The sequence below is a fragment of the Lithohypha guttulata genome (assembly GCF_036872675.1).
Source record: "Lithohypha guttulata strain CCFEE 5908 chromosome Unknown scaffold_3, whole genome shotgun sequence".
Classification (NCBI taxonomy): Eukaryota; Fungi; Ascomycota; class Eurotiomycetes; order Chaetothyriales; family Trichomeriaceae; genus Lithohypha; species Lithohypha guttulata.
Genome location: NW_027042752.1, coordinates 1,232,905 through 1,248,845, shown reverse-complemented (window position 1 = coordinate 1,248,845; position 15,941 = coordinate 1,232,905). Strand labels below are relative to the sequence as shown.

The window sequence follows — 15,941 nt, the reverse complement described above, 5'->3', positions numbered from 1 at the left end:
GATATGCTAGTGACTTGCTGAGGTACTGATCATCGAATCCGATACAAACACTGCTGGAATATCTGTTTCGTCTCGTGCGAACCCCGAATCATCGAGGGTTGTGAGGCAAGCAAGTCAGGCAGCCTCCACACTTTCCTCTTCTGGGATCCTCCTTGGGCCCAAGTGCCTGAAGACTGTCGAGAGACATCAGAAAGAGTTGCTGCCCTTGAACCTCGAAACTTACCAGAGAAACCATGATAAGTGGGCAGTCTCATGGCATTCCTCCAAGAAGGGGGTCTTTTCAGGATGGTTTTGCAAGTCATGCTGGAACAAGAGATAGTACTTCAGCTTCTGAGTTGAGCAATCCGGATTTCATCACAGTACCACAGCAGAGAAAACTAAACTATGCGAGGAGCCCTTCGACTGACCTTGATGAGGAAGCTATGCTTACGGATGATGATCCTGGCTTCGCGAGGTCTTCATCAGTTTCGAGACAGCCAAGTACGACAGCAATGATCGCAGCACAATCAAACACATTTTTTCACGATTCGCCCAAATCCGAAGGAGACATGATCGAGGTTAGCTCAAGTCCTTATCAGATGCCACTTGAGAAGGATGGTAGAGGAAAGCTCAAAAACAAATATGTCCTGGCGGATGGATCTGTAGTGAATGGTAAAGGTTTGGGACGTGGTCGTCCCGGATTTAAGAGAGGTCCCAGAAAGTCAGCTTTGTCCAGGGAAATAGTTGATGATAGCAGTTCAAATTCTGCTGCGGTCTCAACACCGTCACCTGGGCCACAACCCCGATCATCATCAATCAAGCGAAAGCGAACCGTGTCTGACATAAGCAAGGCTGATGACAACGAATACAATGACGAAGAGGATGCCTCGTCGAGAGAATCAACTCCAGAATATAATCCTGCAGCCTCAACACAAACCCGGTCAGGTCGCCAAAGTCAAAAGCCTGCGCAAACAATAAGCACAGATGCCCGCACAGCAAGTCCCGCAGCAAAACGTCCCGCTCTGGCAAAATCCATATCAAGTCCTTCAGTCAAAAGACATCCAAAGATTAAAGCGAAGGTATACCGGGGACGAGAACAATTTGCACTTTGCGAGCATTGTTTACGCAGCAATGGGCCGCCAGGAAATTTGATTGTGTTCTGCGATGCGTGCAATAAGTGCTGGCATCAGAGATGCCACGAGCCAAGGATAGAGAAGGAGGTCGTCGCGGACACTAAAGCCGAATGGTTCTGTGCGGACTGTGACAGAATCCTCCATGGCAAGAAGAAGAACAAGCCTGGACCAAAACCTCGACTTCAAGCTCAAGCTCAAAACCAGACACGAGTTCCATCTCAGCCACAAACTGTTCAGAGATCATCACCCTCGCCTCATCCTATTCAGCCCCGGTCAGAGTTCTCTACCTTACGATATGGCATGCCATGGATCCCAGGCATGAGCCTCAGTCCGGATCAAAGAAAAGCCTACCTAAACTCCCTACCAAAAGAGAAGCTCATCGAGCTTGTACTCCGAGCATCAGACTTGGCGCCCAACATGCCTATCTTCGAAACACCATATCAGCTCGTACCAATGGCCCCTCCTCCGCCCGTCCACCACTCACCAGTACCCATGGGTCCACCACCTCCCACCAATCCCACTCCACAAGCAAGCACGCCTCGACCAGCACCAGTAGCCTCACGCAGCAATGTCCCCATATACAGCCATCCAACCGCAGGCGTGACTTCAAAGCCTAACACACAGGCACCACCGCTATTAGGAAACGAAGAAGACGAGGGTTACTACGACGATTACGACGAAATGGCTTTATTGTATCCTAAGCCTGGGGAGGGTATATATGACATGGTACTGCCGCCGGAAAGTTCTGACCTAGGGATACTGCTGGAGGGTCCTGATTGCAAGACTTTCAGTCATTGGGTTAGAGGGCAAGGAGATATTCCGAAGTCTGTTGGATCTGCTCGGTGGTGAGAGCATTGGAGTAGAAGAAGTATATTTGCGGTCTATTGTATCATTGTAAGATCTATATCTAATAATCTAGAACCCGAGCAATTACTCTTTCCTGAACGCTAAATCTTATGCTGCGTGCCCAGTACTTGTGCTTGCAGGCTCTATCTGCTGTACGTCCCGCCGCAGACGAATTCGTACAGTGCCCTTATTGAGCGTTTCCTCCAGTCCATCGCCCATGCCCTCAGCTATGCTCTGCGCGATCCAGCCCAGTCTTGAGAGGCAAGCTCCCCCGAATTGACTCTGACTCAAAGTGACCATGTGCTCGCCCACCGCAAGTCCTGCTGCGCTAGCAGACTTTGTCACACGTTCTGTTACGTGATATTGACGCTCGTAATGGAGGGCAGAGTCCAGGAGCGAAGCAAATACTGGAACGATCAAGATAAAAACAGTTATAAGCAAGGAAATCAAGCGCGAGGTGGAGCTTCGGACGACGTTTGGACTTCTATTAGGTTCCGAGCAGGAGTTGATGCACTGTGGAGCGTTGCCTTGTAATTTTGGGTGCAGAGTGTCGCACAGTGAGCGCAGCTCGTCCTCGGTGAGGTCTCTTGGCAGGCCACTATGCAGGTATTTGACAGCATCTAGATAGATACTCCTCGACATGCCTGTGTCGTCCCAGGTGGAGCGTTGGCATGCTGTGCCTAACATTTGGTATCCAAGTGCGGCTGCTTGCCAGTCTACCCCTCTTACCATCGAACGGTCCTCACTAATTGATTGTAGTGTTGCGTCTGTCCTAGCTATTGTGTTTTCTCTGGTTATTACTGGATCAGAATTCATGGTTGTGCTTGCGCCCGAGTTTGATGTTGTAGCACCAGCAGAAAGACTGCTCGGGGTTGAGGCTCGTCTTATTCGGGAGGCAGCCGACCTCAATTTTCTTATTGTACCAATGAATGGTACTCTCGAGGCGATAGTAGCAGGTAGCATGAGATACTTGCTCGCGTTCGACTGCTCGTTCGTACTGCTGCAAATCAAAGTAGAGGCCATCGTCAAAAGTGGCTTGAATTCTGCACGAGGGCAAGCTGTTGGGGAGCACGGAGAGCAACAAGAGGAAGTCGTGGGACAATATATGTGGGAATATGGGTACGATATGGCTGTAGTGATTTGCAAGGTGTAAGGTGGTGTGTAGTCTGAAGGACAAGATGTTTACTATAGTGACTGGTCGCAACTGCATAACAGCTGAGGGAATACCAAGAAGCACGAGTAATTGCAACAGAATAACGTACTCTCGAGACCTCACAACGAACCAGGTTCTTGTGACTGTCAGCAACTCCCATTGTGTTGTGCACAGTACATCTTCCTCTTCACATGCTGAGGTCTCGGGACGAGACCATCTCTTTGCTTTGCATGTGCTTGTACCACGTTTACCATTGGTGCGCTGAGAGCATGCAGGCTCCGAAATCGAGATAGGCCGTTGCATAGCGTATGCGAGGCATGATAGTAAGCATGGGAAAAGCGTTGAGATGTATGACTTGCATGTGAACAAGAAGCGTTGTTCTGCAAACTTGAACCACACATCGCTCCAGATGAGCGGAAACTATCCACGCTTCACGGGCTTTATCTCCGCTAGGATCATCCATGTGGGGGAACCCGAAACTTTCGATGGGCGCCCCAAGGCTCTCCAAATGCTTCCTACCACCACTGCATCTTTATGTGTAGGTCATGCCAGCATTGTTGGCTTCCTTCAAGAGGCAGCAGCTTCTCCTTGATTTCGCTGCGATCAAGTCTAGATGCCCTGAAGGTATCTATCTGGCTCCTGCGGCCACGAGTCCTTCGATATGGTCTGGTGTCCTCTTTGTCCGTCAGGGACCTTATGCCTCAGCAGTTCTGCGCTTCGAGCTTACATTTCCTGCCTCATACCCTGAAGTCGGACCTTCTGTCACTTTCGCGACGGAAATCTTTCATCCCCTACTCGTGCCGCTGACGACTTACACGTTTGCAGCTGGTGCTCTCGACCCTAATACTACTGTCAGTGCGAGTGAAACTGAAAGGCTGTCGCCAGGGTCGTTCAACTTGCGCGAAGGCTTTCCACTATGGTACCCACGACCAGCAGACTATGGTTCGAGAAGTGCAAGATCTTCGAGCATCGAGAGCGGTACTGCGTACGCACCTGGTGCTTGCACAAATGAAGAGAATAAAAGCTTGGAAGAACGACCATCACTTGCAGCCGTGCTCCAGTACATCTTGAGTGCTTTTGAGAGCGATGACTTTCTCGATAGTCTTCCGCTGAGAGCCGCCCTAAATGCCAATGCGTGGCATGCGTGGCGCGCCCATCGAGGTCTACCTAAGTTAAGCTCACGATCGATAAGTCCTGCCAGTGTTGAGTCTAGCCGTACACCGCTTTCCCCTGGCCGAGATCCTGCCGATTGGAATTGGGATGGAGTATGGGAAAGCAGAGTCAGAAACGGAATTGAAGAGAGCATCAGTGATACATCACTATTTGGCACTAGACCCAGCCGTGCAGTCAACAACACCTCGATAGCTATTCGCTTCTCGAAGTATGACGATCAGCGGACGGAAGAGATACAAGAGGCTATGTTACGAGCAATGGACGTAGGAGCGACTTGAGTGCAGCCTGCTGTGGCTTGCATCGCGACTTCCTCGTCTTCATCATGCGACTACCTGCGCCGCACTTCCCCACACTCAAAGGCTTTGGTGAACTGGTTCAAGCATTAGCTTGAACACAAGCGATCTTGCACGCAGACAGTATTCTCACACCATGGGTTGGGACGTTACACCGACAGTGCTGACATCAGTCTTTGGCTTCACACTTCTTGCCTTCTTTCTATACGGGATCTGTTACCGACTAGTCCCTCATTTGAGACAGCCCAAAACACGACCCGATTTTACACTACCACAGATAGAAAGACCCGTCAATCGCGAGTTACGGACGTCTCTATACTCGAGACCGTCAATCAATTATATCGATCCACGAAACTCGATCGCCGATACTGAGCTCGTAAGCAGCCGATGGTCCACCAGCATCAATGACCTTGATCCGCCCCCTTGTCCTGCTTCACCAGCTCCTTCAGGCTCGCCGTCACTGCCACGATCACCATGCATGCACTTCAATTCACGAGCAAGCATAACGTCACCGACACGCCTGGGAGCACGAGCCACTTCACCAAAGAGCATACGATCACAACGTGATCAGAAATCCTTGGGCGAGCTGCAGTCTGCGAACACAATGGGACACAAACGACAAGCAAAATCATATCCCCCAGAACACCCCCAGGTATCGCCAGCTGAGAAGAAGAGACCTCCTCGACTTCGCAGTAAATCTGAGGCAGCTCTAAAGATATACCCCAGGCTATTGGAGCGAAGTCATGCCGCATTGTATTCGAGGAGTATTGAAGATGTGCTACAAAGCCCAACGACATCAGACTTTAGTGGCATCACTTTAGTACCTTCGCCGAGGACTCCACAACGACCAACGCTTCGCACAGCAGTTAGTACATCCAAAGTACGATCACCAAGCCATAGGCATGGTCTTCCTCGTACGCGCATGTTCGATTTCCAACCTGCGAAATGCAATACTGGTGACTGAATTCTGAGGACATGATGAGCAATATTTTCTATCAGAGAAATGGGTCCAAGCTCACATAATATGTACTAGTTTAGCATTGCATGTATGCGCACTTTAATCAGAAAAGCAGGGGGGACAACTTCAGACATCGAAGTCCAATGTGTTGCTGCTCATCAAAGTTCTTCAAATCATTTCAGCAACAAAGCTATTCCAAAACCAGCAAGCGTTTGTATAAGCTAATTAGATCCGTGTTTGACACACCCGTAGATACACCGTCCCTGCTCCAATCCAGACCCCTCCATGAGTATAATCAAGCTCATAACATCTTCAACGTCGAACTCTCCTTTAACGGACTCCCAGTCCCACCTCCACCCCCACTACCACCAATTTGCTGCTGCGCCATAAACCCACTCGGAAAGCCCGCACTGAAACTCCCCGTCACAGGCGTCTTCATCCCTCCCGTCTTCGGTGTCGAGATCCTGCCTGCAGCACACCAGCATTTGTTGTCTCCTTCGCGCTCGTACTGGACTACGATATCCATGTTGCGGGTGCGGAAGTATTCGGATACGCGGGACTGGACGTCTCGCGTGTCGGCGTACTGGGATATTTGGACGTGGATGGTGCCGAGGATGGTTGGGTGGGGCGAGGGGGTGTGCGAGTGAGGTTCGGAGGAGGTGTGGTCTTGCGAGCAATTTGACTTTGTGGCGTGATCGTGTTGGTGAGGATGGGTGTGCGCACGGTGATCGTGGTGGTCGTGGTCGTGGTCGTGGGAGTGCTGATGGCTGTGGCTGTGGTCGTGGGAGTGGGCATGGTCGTGATCATGGTGATGATGGTCGTGGTCGTGCGAATCTTTCTTGATATCTGCCAGCCAGAATTTTGGTGCAGTGTATCCCGCTACGCCTCTTATCGAGGTTATGCCACCTAGGACATCCCGTAGATTGTACTCGATGTTCGAGTCGAGGGAGAGCAAAAGAATTTTCGTCGTACTCAAGACAAGAGGTATAGTTGAAGCGAAAATCAGCACAGCAATAATGCACGAAGCCAGCGGATCCCAACCACTCCAGCCTGTGAACTGTACCAGCAGGGTAGATATGACGACGGCCACAGAACCGAGTGCGTCGGCCATGATATGGAGGTAGATACCCTCCATATTCTCGCCTCCATGGTGATGGTGCTCATGGTCGTGGCCATGGTGATGTCCATGGTGTCCGTGGAAAGCAAAAATGCCGACACAATTGACAGCTAGTCCAGCTATGCTCACGAGCAGCAGTTCAGTCGTCCTTTGCACTTCGGAGCCGCCGAATAAGCGCTCTATAGCTTCATAAACGATTTCCACACTTATCAGCATAAGGAAAATACCATTTCCTAATCCTGCCAGAGTATCGATCTTGCCGTAGCCGTAAGGAAATTTGGTGCTCGGAGGCCATTTGCTCATGACAGCTGCACATACTCCAACCAGCAGAGCAACGCAATCGAAGAACATGTGTATGCTGTCACTAATCAGACCTAAAGAACCTGTAAGGAAACCGTAGGTTGATTGTACGCCCATGAAAGCCAAATTCAGGAACATGAAATAGAATATTCTTCTAGACTCGGGGTCGGCCAATATGCCATGCAGTAAGGAGTGGTTCTCGGAGGCGCGGAGGAGTCTTTCGGTAAACCTCGAGATGTTTGGGTGGGATGCCATAGCTGCGGCAACTGCTGTGCTTTTGGCATTAAAGGATCGCTTGCCAACTGATAAAGATTGCTGTGACTCGTTCGAGGGTCTTTGTAACTCGTGCGAAGCAGTACTTAAGCTCCTGCTATGCTGCTGAGGCGGGCTATCATTGAGGGTATAATCTTGTTGCTGCTTCTCGGTCGGTATCGTCGCTCCGGATGGTATTCTAGGAAGTTGGAACGGTGGTGCTAAGCGGCCTGGCCTCTGATGTGGTCTTGATTGTCGACGCTCATGTGCATGAAAGAATGGGTCAGCGGAGACAGGGAGTATCAAGGTCTCACTCATAGTGACAACCTCGACGTCTGATAAGGATGTTGACAGCCCTGCACAACGCTACTCTCCGCTAGGCGATGTTCCAAAGTAGTACGTATTCAGGTAGCACGAAGGCCTGCAGATATCGTTGAAGTGAAGCAAATCGCATAGGAACGCCTGCGTTCCCGAATCTGATCGATATTTTGACAAGTTTGGTCCACGAAAAGAGGCACAAAGAAGAAGCACTGCCCTGCCTCGACCGACACACGTTCACGTTCAAGTTCGTGGCAGCTATCACCTCTACTCCGTAATACCAATACGGGTTTTCGCAACTCCTCGACACGAAGTGCTTGTCCGTTGATAGGCTGAAGCAGAGTGGGTAGGCGCCCCTGAGCTTCGGGAGCCTTCCCCCAATGAGTGTAGCCTACTTACGCCTTGTGCGTCATTCGTCGAAAACCAGATGTTGTTAACACGTTCCTGACACTACTTCTCAATTCGTGCTGTGCTCCAAAGTATCTTGCTTGTTCATTCGAAGGCGGTCTTGCGGGTGATTACTGGCCACGATGCTATGGCTGTTGGTGACTCTCATCGTTGTCGTCGTGAGTATAGCCATTGCATTCCTCTTACTGAGACCTATTCCTGCCAAATATGTGAAAGGATCCATCCAGGTCGTTGTGCTTGGAGACATTGGTCATAGCCCTCGGATGCAGTATCATGCTTTGAGTATAGCTGAACATGGAGGTCAGGTCGAACTTGTTGGCTATATTGGTGGGTTCTTCATGGAAATCACTACAATCCTGCCAGCTGACTCGATGTTGTTCCAGATTCCGAGCCACTTCAGCCACTGAGAGAGCACCCATCTGTCATCCTGAGACCGTTGTCCAGACCCCCTCAGGTATTGCAGACCAGCAACAAGCTATTATTCCTCTTGGGTGCTCCTCTGAAGGTCATCTTTCAGACATGGACTTTGTGGGAGGCTCTAGCTCGGCAGGCAACTGCCCACGAATGGATGCTTGTTCAGAATCCTCCTTCAATACCTACTTTGCTTCTTGCTATACTTGCCTGCCGGGCGAGAAACACCAAGCTTGTTGTTGACTGGCACAACTTTGGTTACTCTATCCTCGCCCTCAAGCTAGGCCATTCACATCTTCTGGTGAGAGTATCCAAGTATTACGAATATGCTCTCGCCAAGTTCGCCTACTGCCATTTTACGGTCACGGATGCTATGCGAGACGTGCTTAAGAATGACTTGGCAATTGCACAACCCATCTTGACGCTTCATGACAGGCCAGCTCCTATATTCCAACCCATGACCTCGCAACAACGAGCAGCGTTCCTGGTCCAACAAGCACTGACGGCAGGTGAGGCATCCGAGATCCTCCAAGGCAAGACGAGGCTCGTAGTATCGTCAACTTCTTGGACCCCTGACGAAGATTTTTCTGTTCTTTTGGAAGCGTTATGCAAATATTCAGCAAGCGCGATCTCGGATTCCCCGCAGCTACCCGAGCTTCTGGTCATTATCACAGGGAAAGGACCTCTCAGGGATCGATACTTGCAAAAAATCAAGTCCTTGGAGGCCTCGCAAGATCTCGAGATGATCACAGTAAAAACAGATTGGCTCTCGTTCGAGCAATATGCGTCCCTGCTTGCTGCTGCAGATCTAGGACTTTCACTACACACGAGCAGTAGTGGTGTTGATCTACCCATGAAAGTTGTTGATATGTTCGGTGCAGGTCTGCCAGTTCTTGGGTACAATAATTACAAAGCTTGGCCCGAATTGGTACGAGAGGACGTCAATGGCAAGGGTTTTGCGAATGCGCAACAGATGTCGGATACAATGAGGTTGCTCTTTGATCCACCACCCACCAAACTGGACAAATTGAAGCAAGGAGCTATACATGAAAGTAATCGGAGATGGGATGCTGAGTGGGAACCAATTGCGGGCCGACTATTCGGACTGGTAACTTGAAGCGCACGCGATTTACCAACTACAACTTATGCGGTCCGGTCAAGCTGGTAGCCCACCGCACTCAACGTGGGCGCCACCCACATAACTGAAAGCACGGAATACTCTCCAACCTGGGCGTAACGGTAGCCATATAGGAAATGGGTCACAACCAACATCCAATGGATTACTTTCTCCTCGAACGTCTGTGGTCCACGGGTCCGTGCCCATTGCCAGGAAAGCAAACCTAACAATGTCAATACACATCCAAGGTCTCCCTGTGTGATATGATCAGCCTCTTACCTGCAACTGCCAAGCTCACATTAACATAGTTATAGCAATTCTGTGCTGACCGCTGACCAATCTTGTCCTCCTTCTTCAGGACTGGAATTTTGTTCAATAATGGGTGTACGAGTTGAATCCCACCAAACTGGTTTCCTATTAGATTTGCACTGTGCCTGCTTCTACGGAACTTACAACATGGCCAGGAATGGCTATTGCATACAATATAGCTGCAGTCTTCCACAAGACAGATGGAGCTGGCATTTTCTCGAACTTCGTGGCTATGGACGTGCTAAAAACCTAAACATAGTTGACGACTCGCCGTTGGTTTATAGCTTTGAGCTCCTCCCAGCTCCTCACTTGCTTCGCGAGAGACCTTCATTGCCGCACTACCGAGGCAGTTGTTGTGGCTGCGAAGGACGTCTTTTGGGTGAACCACGTCCATCGTCGAACTCCATTTTGTGCCTGTCATGGTACCTGAAGGCAAGTATACATTATAGGATACGGCTGACTTGCACGACCAAGACTTCGTATACTGACAGATCTCAACGCTTATTGAGCTTTTTACCCTTATATCCAGGGGTGTGGCTGAGCACTTTATGCCAAGCGCAATGACGCCCGAGACAAAAATTATTGTAGTGCATCAAAGTCCCAAACCTGTCATCCTTGTGATTGTGCTAGCGACCGAGATCACAATTGGACGATGGAGGCACAAAAAGCCAGGTTCAATCCTGTTTCAACCAGGATTCGTCGTCAAGTTCGTGATTTTCAACCTTCAAAGTTGCGCCTGGAGGGACGGCATTTCTGAACCAGGATGACGTAGGTCGTGCTTTCTATCACATCCATAGCGATACGGCCCAGGGCAAGCATATGCGACTGCCATCAAATGTCGTAATCAGCAGCAGATAGCAGGTGAGTGAGAAGCAGACAGCGTCGCCTTCAGTTGAAGTACAGTCAGCTTCCCTACAAACAACTATCGCATAGCCTTATATTCCCTACATTAGCCCGCTTGATTGACTCGAGGGTTTGCGCCCATCCATATAGTTCACCATGAATTATGTGAATTATATTCGATCGAAAACACCGCATCTTGGATACGGTACCAGGTCTGAGAAGCCGTTGTTGTCAGACGAGGATGAGAAATTTCTGACCTCAATCACAAAACAAGACCAGCCACCTCCTCTGCCTGTCGTCCCTGACCACCAAGGCGATGCTCAAATCGCATTGCTGAATGGTGCGCAAAACGTTGCGCTACCTCCTGAGACCCCAACCGAGTTGACAGAAGAACCTGAAGAGTCGAAACAGTTGACGCCGGAAGCGTCAGTATCAAAGAAAAAGACATGGAGCTGGCTTCGGCGCGACAGCAGAGACACTGGAAAGAACGATCAGAAAGAGAACACTGCTGCAGGCCTGCACGATATCGCCGAAGAATTGAGAGCGAGGAATGAAGCTGATGAAAGCCCAGAGGATGCACAGGCGAAGAAAGAGGAGGAAGAGATGACCGTTGTTCTTGACAAGCTCAATCTGGCAGCTGTCGATAATCGAGTATTCAGTATCTCCGAAGAGACGAAAGAGTTACTGCAGCAGTTCACCCAGGTGCTGAAAGATCTCACCAATGGCGTTCCTACAGCTTACCACGATCTCGAGAGTCTACTGACTAACGGCGACAAGCAGTTGCAGAAGACATACAACAGTCTACCCTCATTTCTGCAAAAACTTGTGGAAAGGCTTCCAGAGGCGATGACAAAAGGCTTGGCTCCTCAGATTATGGCAGCAGCAGCAGAGAGAGCGTCGGCATATGGCCTGAACTTGGAAGCTTCGGGGCAGGCAGCAGGAAAAGCAGCCAAGTTCATGAAGACGCCGTCACTCAAAGATTTGGTTGGAAAGCCGACCGCGATCACCCAGATGCTGAGAAATATCTTTGAATTTCTAAAAGTCCGCTTCCCAGCATTTGCTGGCGTGAATGTCCTGTGGTCTCTTGCTCTGTTTCTGCTACTCATCGTATTTTGGTATGCCCACAAGCGTGGCAAAGAGGTTCGCCTGGAGAAAGAGAGGGAACTGACAGAGAAGGAGATGCAGGAACTGGAGAAAGACTGGAAAGAGAGGCATCCAGAGGACAGCAATGTTGTGCAGCCTACAACCTCGTCCACGACTACAACAGCATCACCTGGAGCGACAATGGAACAGGTTAAGGCAGGCATAATCGAAGCGGATGCAGAGAAAATTGCAGCGGCCTCTCAAGCGGCACAGGCGAGGGAGCCAGTAGCTCAACCGGTGGTACCATGAGAGAGCCGAGCACGACTGCCGGCTAAATCGTCTGTTCGTTGCTCAATTCTGTTAGTACGACCTAGGGATCTTTGTATAATGACTTAGCATAATTTGAGATTGAAGTGCTTAGAAAGGATAGCTGTGTTGCTTTTGCTTCTTCATGTTTAATGATGTAGTATCACCTCCACAGGGCATCTATACATCCACTCTCTACTTTCGAGCCACCACCGCTAGACGTTAGCAACAATATATTCTGGCTGATCAAAGGAGGGGCAATCTGGAGCAACATCGAACGATGGCACAACTACTCAAGTAATGTGACGAGTTGTTGAATTTTGAGCGCGTGAGGTAGTCTATGGTTGCTCCTTCCGATTGGTTCGTGGGCCAAAACAATTTCTTCATGCCCGGTTAGTCACAACGAACGTGCTCATTGGCACATGAAAGAGTCAGCATAGCTTTTCCAAGAGCAGTATATGTCTTGAGAAGGACAATTACAGAGCCCTCCAGTCGATAGAGATGCTAGAGTCGAAGTACTGCTTGCTTTGTCCGCCGTTACAGCTTCATCTGAAGTCGACTTTCAGGGCACGAGAACGGTTGCTCATACTGCGATAGCGCGCCCGGGACTTCTCCAGTGCTGCATTAGCTGCATAAACTGTCTGAATGACGACTGCGTTGATGTCCAATTTTGGTCTTGATTCGATGAGGGGACTTGAAAAAGCCCCACTTAATGCCGAAACGTCTCTTGCAGTCGCTTTTGCGGGCCTGCCAGTTCGGTGTTGCGGTGAGCCTCTTGGCGGAGGCAGGCTCTGACAACTTTTCTTTCGGCGCAGGCTGTTCTTACTCGACTCTTCTTCTTGACCTCAAAAGCACAATTTAGACCACAACATCATACCCTTCGAATTCAAGAGTACAGATACATACTTACCAGATATCGTCGAGGAATTACTGAGCCCAATGGCCGTCGCTGGGCTCTAAAAGACTCGGGAGGGGACCGTCTACCAGAGCGGCCTCTCCTACGGTCTCCCTTCAGCCAGCAGTATTTCAACTCGACTTCGACGATATCTTTCCTCTTTCGGTTGCTCGAAACTCCCTGAGAGCATTGCTTTCGACTTCCGGAATTGTCCTAAAACGAGACCAATAAGGCATTCAAAGTCGCTCCTCGACTTGGGTGCTTTCACTACCAACACTCTTTGCACGCTATTGACTGTGTTTACGCATTGACCAGTCTAGCTATCACTTCACCTATTACGATACCGACCTATCCATACTACAAGAACAAAAGTTATTATCCTTCCTGGTATCTGCAGCAGTGCAACAATATGTCTCGACGTTTAAACCCAAGCGCCCGTGGCAGGGCGTCCCAACCAACAGGTGGACGTGGACCCCAACTGAGGTTGACTTTCGGTGGAAAGTCAGGCCAAAAGAATGGCGCTAGAGAGACCACAACACTCGGAAGGAAGATCACAAAGAGAAAGGTCGTGAGATATAGCGACGCTAATTCGACTAGTAGTGGTGGTGATCCGACAGATAGCGCAGACAGCACCGATGAAGATTCTGAGGAGGCAGACGACGAGTCCGAGGATCCGGATGTAGATGTCCCATCTCGTTACACTCCCTTACGTGGCGGGATGGGCCCTCCTCTTATGGAGAATGACAGCATTCTGGATAACGGTGAGTGGGCTGGCTTTCCTGAACCTGAACTTGAACTTCCTGGTCTCCAAGACGTCCAGGTTGGCTTGTTTGACGTCGATGATTTCGAGAAAAATCTCTTCAATTCTGATGATGACCAAGTATATGAGCGTGTGCACGAGGTCAGTGACTCTGACAATGATGATGACGAAGCTGTTCAGCGAGCTGAGACTGAGCTTCTCACCGCTGAGTTCGGAGATGATCTAACGTCTCATTTTGCCAACCAAATTGACGGCATGTCCGCCTACGGATTTGGTGATGCTAGTGATGAAGAGGGAAGTGTCTTCTTCCCCTTCTCCAGTGGAGATGAAGCAAATGATTCCCAAACTCGCCATGTGCATTTCGAAGAACAAGATCCACTAGGCATGGCAGCTGCATTTGCCGCACTGGCTGACTCGCCCACAATGACCCGTGCTTTGCTGCCCTCTGCACTTCCAGACACGAATGATGAGGCTTTAGACGAAGAAGAGGCAGTTCAGGATAACGATTATGATAGTATGTGCCACAGGTGTTGTTGACTTGTGATGGGCTAACCAGTTACAGCCGACGCTACAGAAGAGCTTGAGGAACCTGCCAAACAATGGAAGTGTGCCGTCAGCTCGCAGAAGAGCAGTAATGAGGATATATCACCACCTCCACTTCTCCCAAAACGTACTTCAATTCAACGAGGTCCAGTTCGAGGCGTCTTCGAGGACAACGGTGACAAGGTGACTGCTGTCCTGGATCCAACTGGGCGAAAGCTGCTTCTGTCAGATCCGCATTTATTAGGTGGTGTCTTTGCTCGTCGGTTCGGTCCATCTGTGCCAGCTAGTCCAAGTGTCAGCTTCTCAGACGCTGTTTTTGGTGAAAGCGACTCTTCTCAAGCATCGGCTAGTCCCCGACCTCAATCAGCACAGCTTGCCAATTTTGATCACTTATTGGCTGGACCAGCTGCCGACACTCAGGTGTTCGACAACCGACAAGCTACTGGGAATCTCATGCCTGCCAGCAGCAGTTTCCTGAATGAATTGGTCGACGGAGACATCTTCGACGGTGAAAGCTTTGACCCTGAAGCCACTCTCCGTATCGAGGATATGATTGCATTCGACGGTGATACCGACGATGACGAAACAATGGACTCACCTATTGTTCCCAATCCTTTCAACGCCCATAGCTTATCAGCACCTGGTACTCCTCTAGCACACCTCAACCATTTCAATGTCACAGCCTTCAAACGGAACTCCGAAGCCGTTAGCTTTGGCTCTTCACCCGCCCCAATGAGAAAAAAGATCCTCTCACCCCTCAAGCGAAAGAGAAGATCCACTAGAAACGACTCACCCTACAATCACTCCCATTACGACGGCGTTACTCCTGTCCAGCGAATTTCAGCCCTAGCCCACGAGCACGAGCTCTCGAGCTCACCTGCACCCACATCCAGAATGCACAAGCGCCGCAAGACGATCTTGTGATGTATTCTTACCACGAAGTTATGATGTCCACGAACCCAGCTACTACGGTCGGCGTTTAATGGGAGGTTGCAAGCATATTTATTCGAAAAAGAGCACTTACTCAGCAGTACCATCGCATGTTCCCTTGAACGTGCTGCGAGTACTACGAAAAAGTAAAAAAGTTGTGTCACTGTTATTTTCACCATTAAAGAGTGATGAATACGAGCGAGGCGTTGGAGAGCAGAAGTGTGAGCGCAGGCTCTGGCAGCACTCGGTGTCGATCATTTCTTTCCTACATTCGCAATTTCGTTGGATCACGATTCTCATCAGTCACTGTCGTTCAGCAAAACGTGTACATTGTACGGCCTATTTGTATCGTTCTTTCGCTCATACGAGAAGCGGAGCCAGTCGAATAGATTGTCGTTGCTCACTCAGTATCAGCAATTTCCGGCACAGATAATGGATTAGCTAGACACTAGATAGATGGATGACCTCCTTTTAGTCTAGAATTTCATCGCTTTCCCATATTCAAGGCATAGCAGGACTTCCCTGTCCGCCAATGTTGCTGATAGTCGTGATATACACTTTGTATGGTCGCGCAACCACGTTTATATTCGGAAATTGACGCGTCAAAGCTTGTGTACAGACTAGTTCATCAACGAACACAGACCATATCCTGACTAGACAGCCCAGTAGCTGCAATAGCCACCACCACTACACGTGACGTTCTGCAGTGCATGTACGAGAAAGGTACGTACCGTATCCCTTCCAAGTATATTTTTGAGCAAGACGTCAGATGTGTCCACAAGAGTTTATATATAGGACCTGTGTTTTAATCATT

At 49.7% G+C, this 15,941-nt stretch overlaps 5 protein-coding genes across 5 annotated transcripts; 4 read left to right on the top strand and 1 right to left on the bottom strand.

The window, feature by feature from the left end:
• Nucleotides 1–3,656: 3,656 nt before the first annotated feature.
• Nucleotides 3,657–4,562, top strand: LTR64_004234 (uncharacterized protein; the record flags this gene model as incomplete). The annotated part of the gene is made up of 1 exon (XM_064898581.1): nt 3,657–4,562. The coding sequence occupies one exon, from the start codon at nt 3,657–3,659 to the stop codon at nt 4,560–4,562; it is 906 nt and encodes a 301-aa protein (XP_064754538.1).
• Nucleotides 4,563–5,836: 1,274 nt separating this feature from the next.
• On the bottom strand, nt 5,837–7,522 carry MSC2 (putative zinc transporter msc2; the record flags this gene model as incomplete). Its single annotated transcript, XM_064898580.1, has 2 exons — nt 5,837–7,434; nt 7,519–7,522. The coding sequence occupies 2 exons, from the start codon at nt 7,520–7,522 to the stop codon at nt 5,837–5,839; spliced, it is 1,602 nt and encodes a 533-aa protein (XP_064754537.1).
• Nucleotides 7,523–8,052: 530 nt separating this feature from the next.
• ALG1 (mannosyltransferase) lies at nt 8,053–9,458 on the top strand (the record flags this gene model as incomplete). Its single annotated transcript, XM_064898579.1, has 2 exons — nt 8,053–8,257; nt 8,314–9,458. 2 exons carry the CDS (start codon nt 8,053–8,055, stop codon nt 9,456–9,458), a joined length of 1,350 nt encoding a protein of 449 aa, XP_064754536.1.
• Nucleotides 9,459–10,530: 1,072 nt separating this feature from the next.
• On the top strand, nt 10,531–12,002 carry LTR64_004231 (uncharacterized protein; the record flags this gene model as incomplete). The annotated part of the gene is made up of 2 exons (XM_064898578.1): nt 10,531–10,535; nt 10,823–12,002. 2 exons carry the CDS (start codon nt 10,531–10,533, stop codon nt 12,000–12,002), a joined length of 1,185 nt encoding a protein of 394 aa, XP_064754535.1.
• Nucleotides 12,003–13,303: 1,301 nt separating this feature from the next.
• Nucleotides 13,304–15,121, top strand: LTR64_004230 (uncharacterized protein; the record flags this gene model as incomplete). Its single annotated transcript, XM_064898577.1, has 2 exons — nt 13,304–14,168; nt 14,217–15,121. 2 exons carry the CDS (start codon nt 13,304–13,306, stop codon nt 15,119–15,121), a joined length of 1,770 nt encoding a protein of 589 aa, XP_064754534.1.
• Between the last annotated feature and the right edge of the window lie 820 nt (nt 15,122–15,941).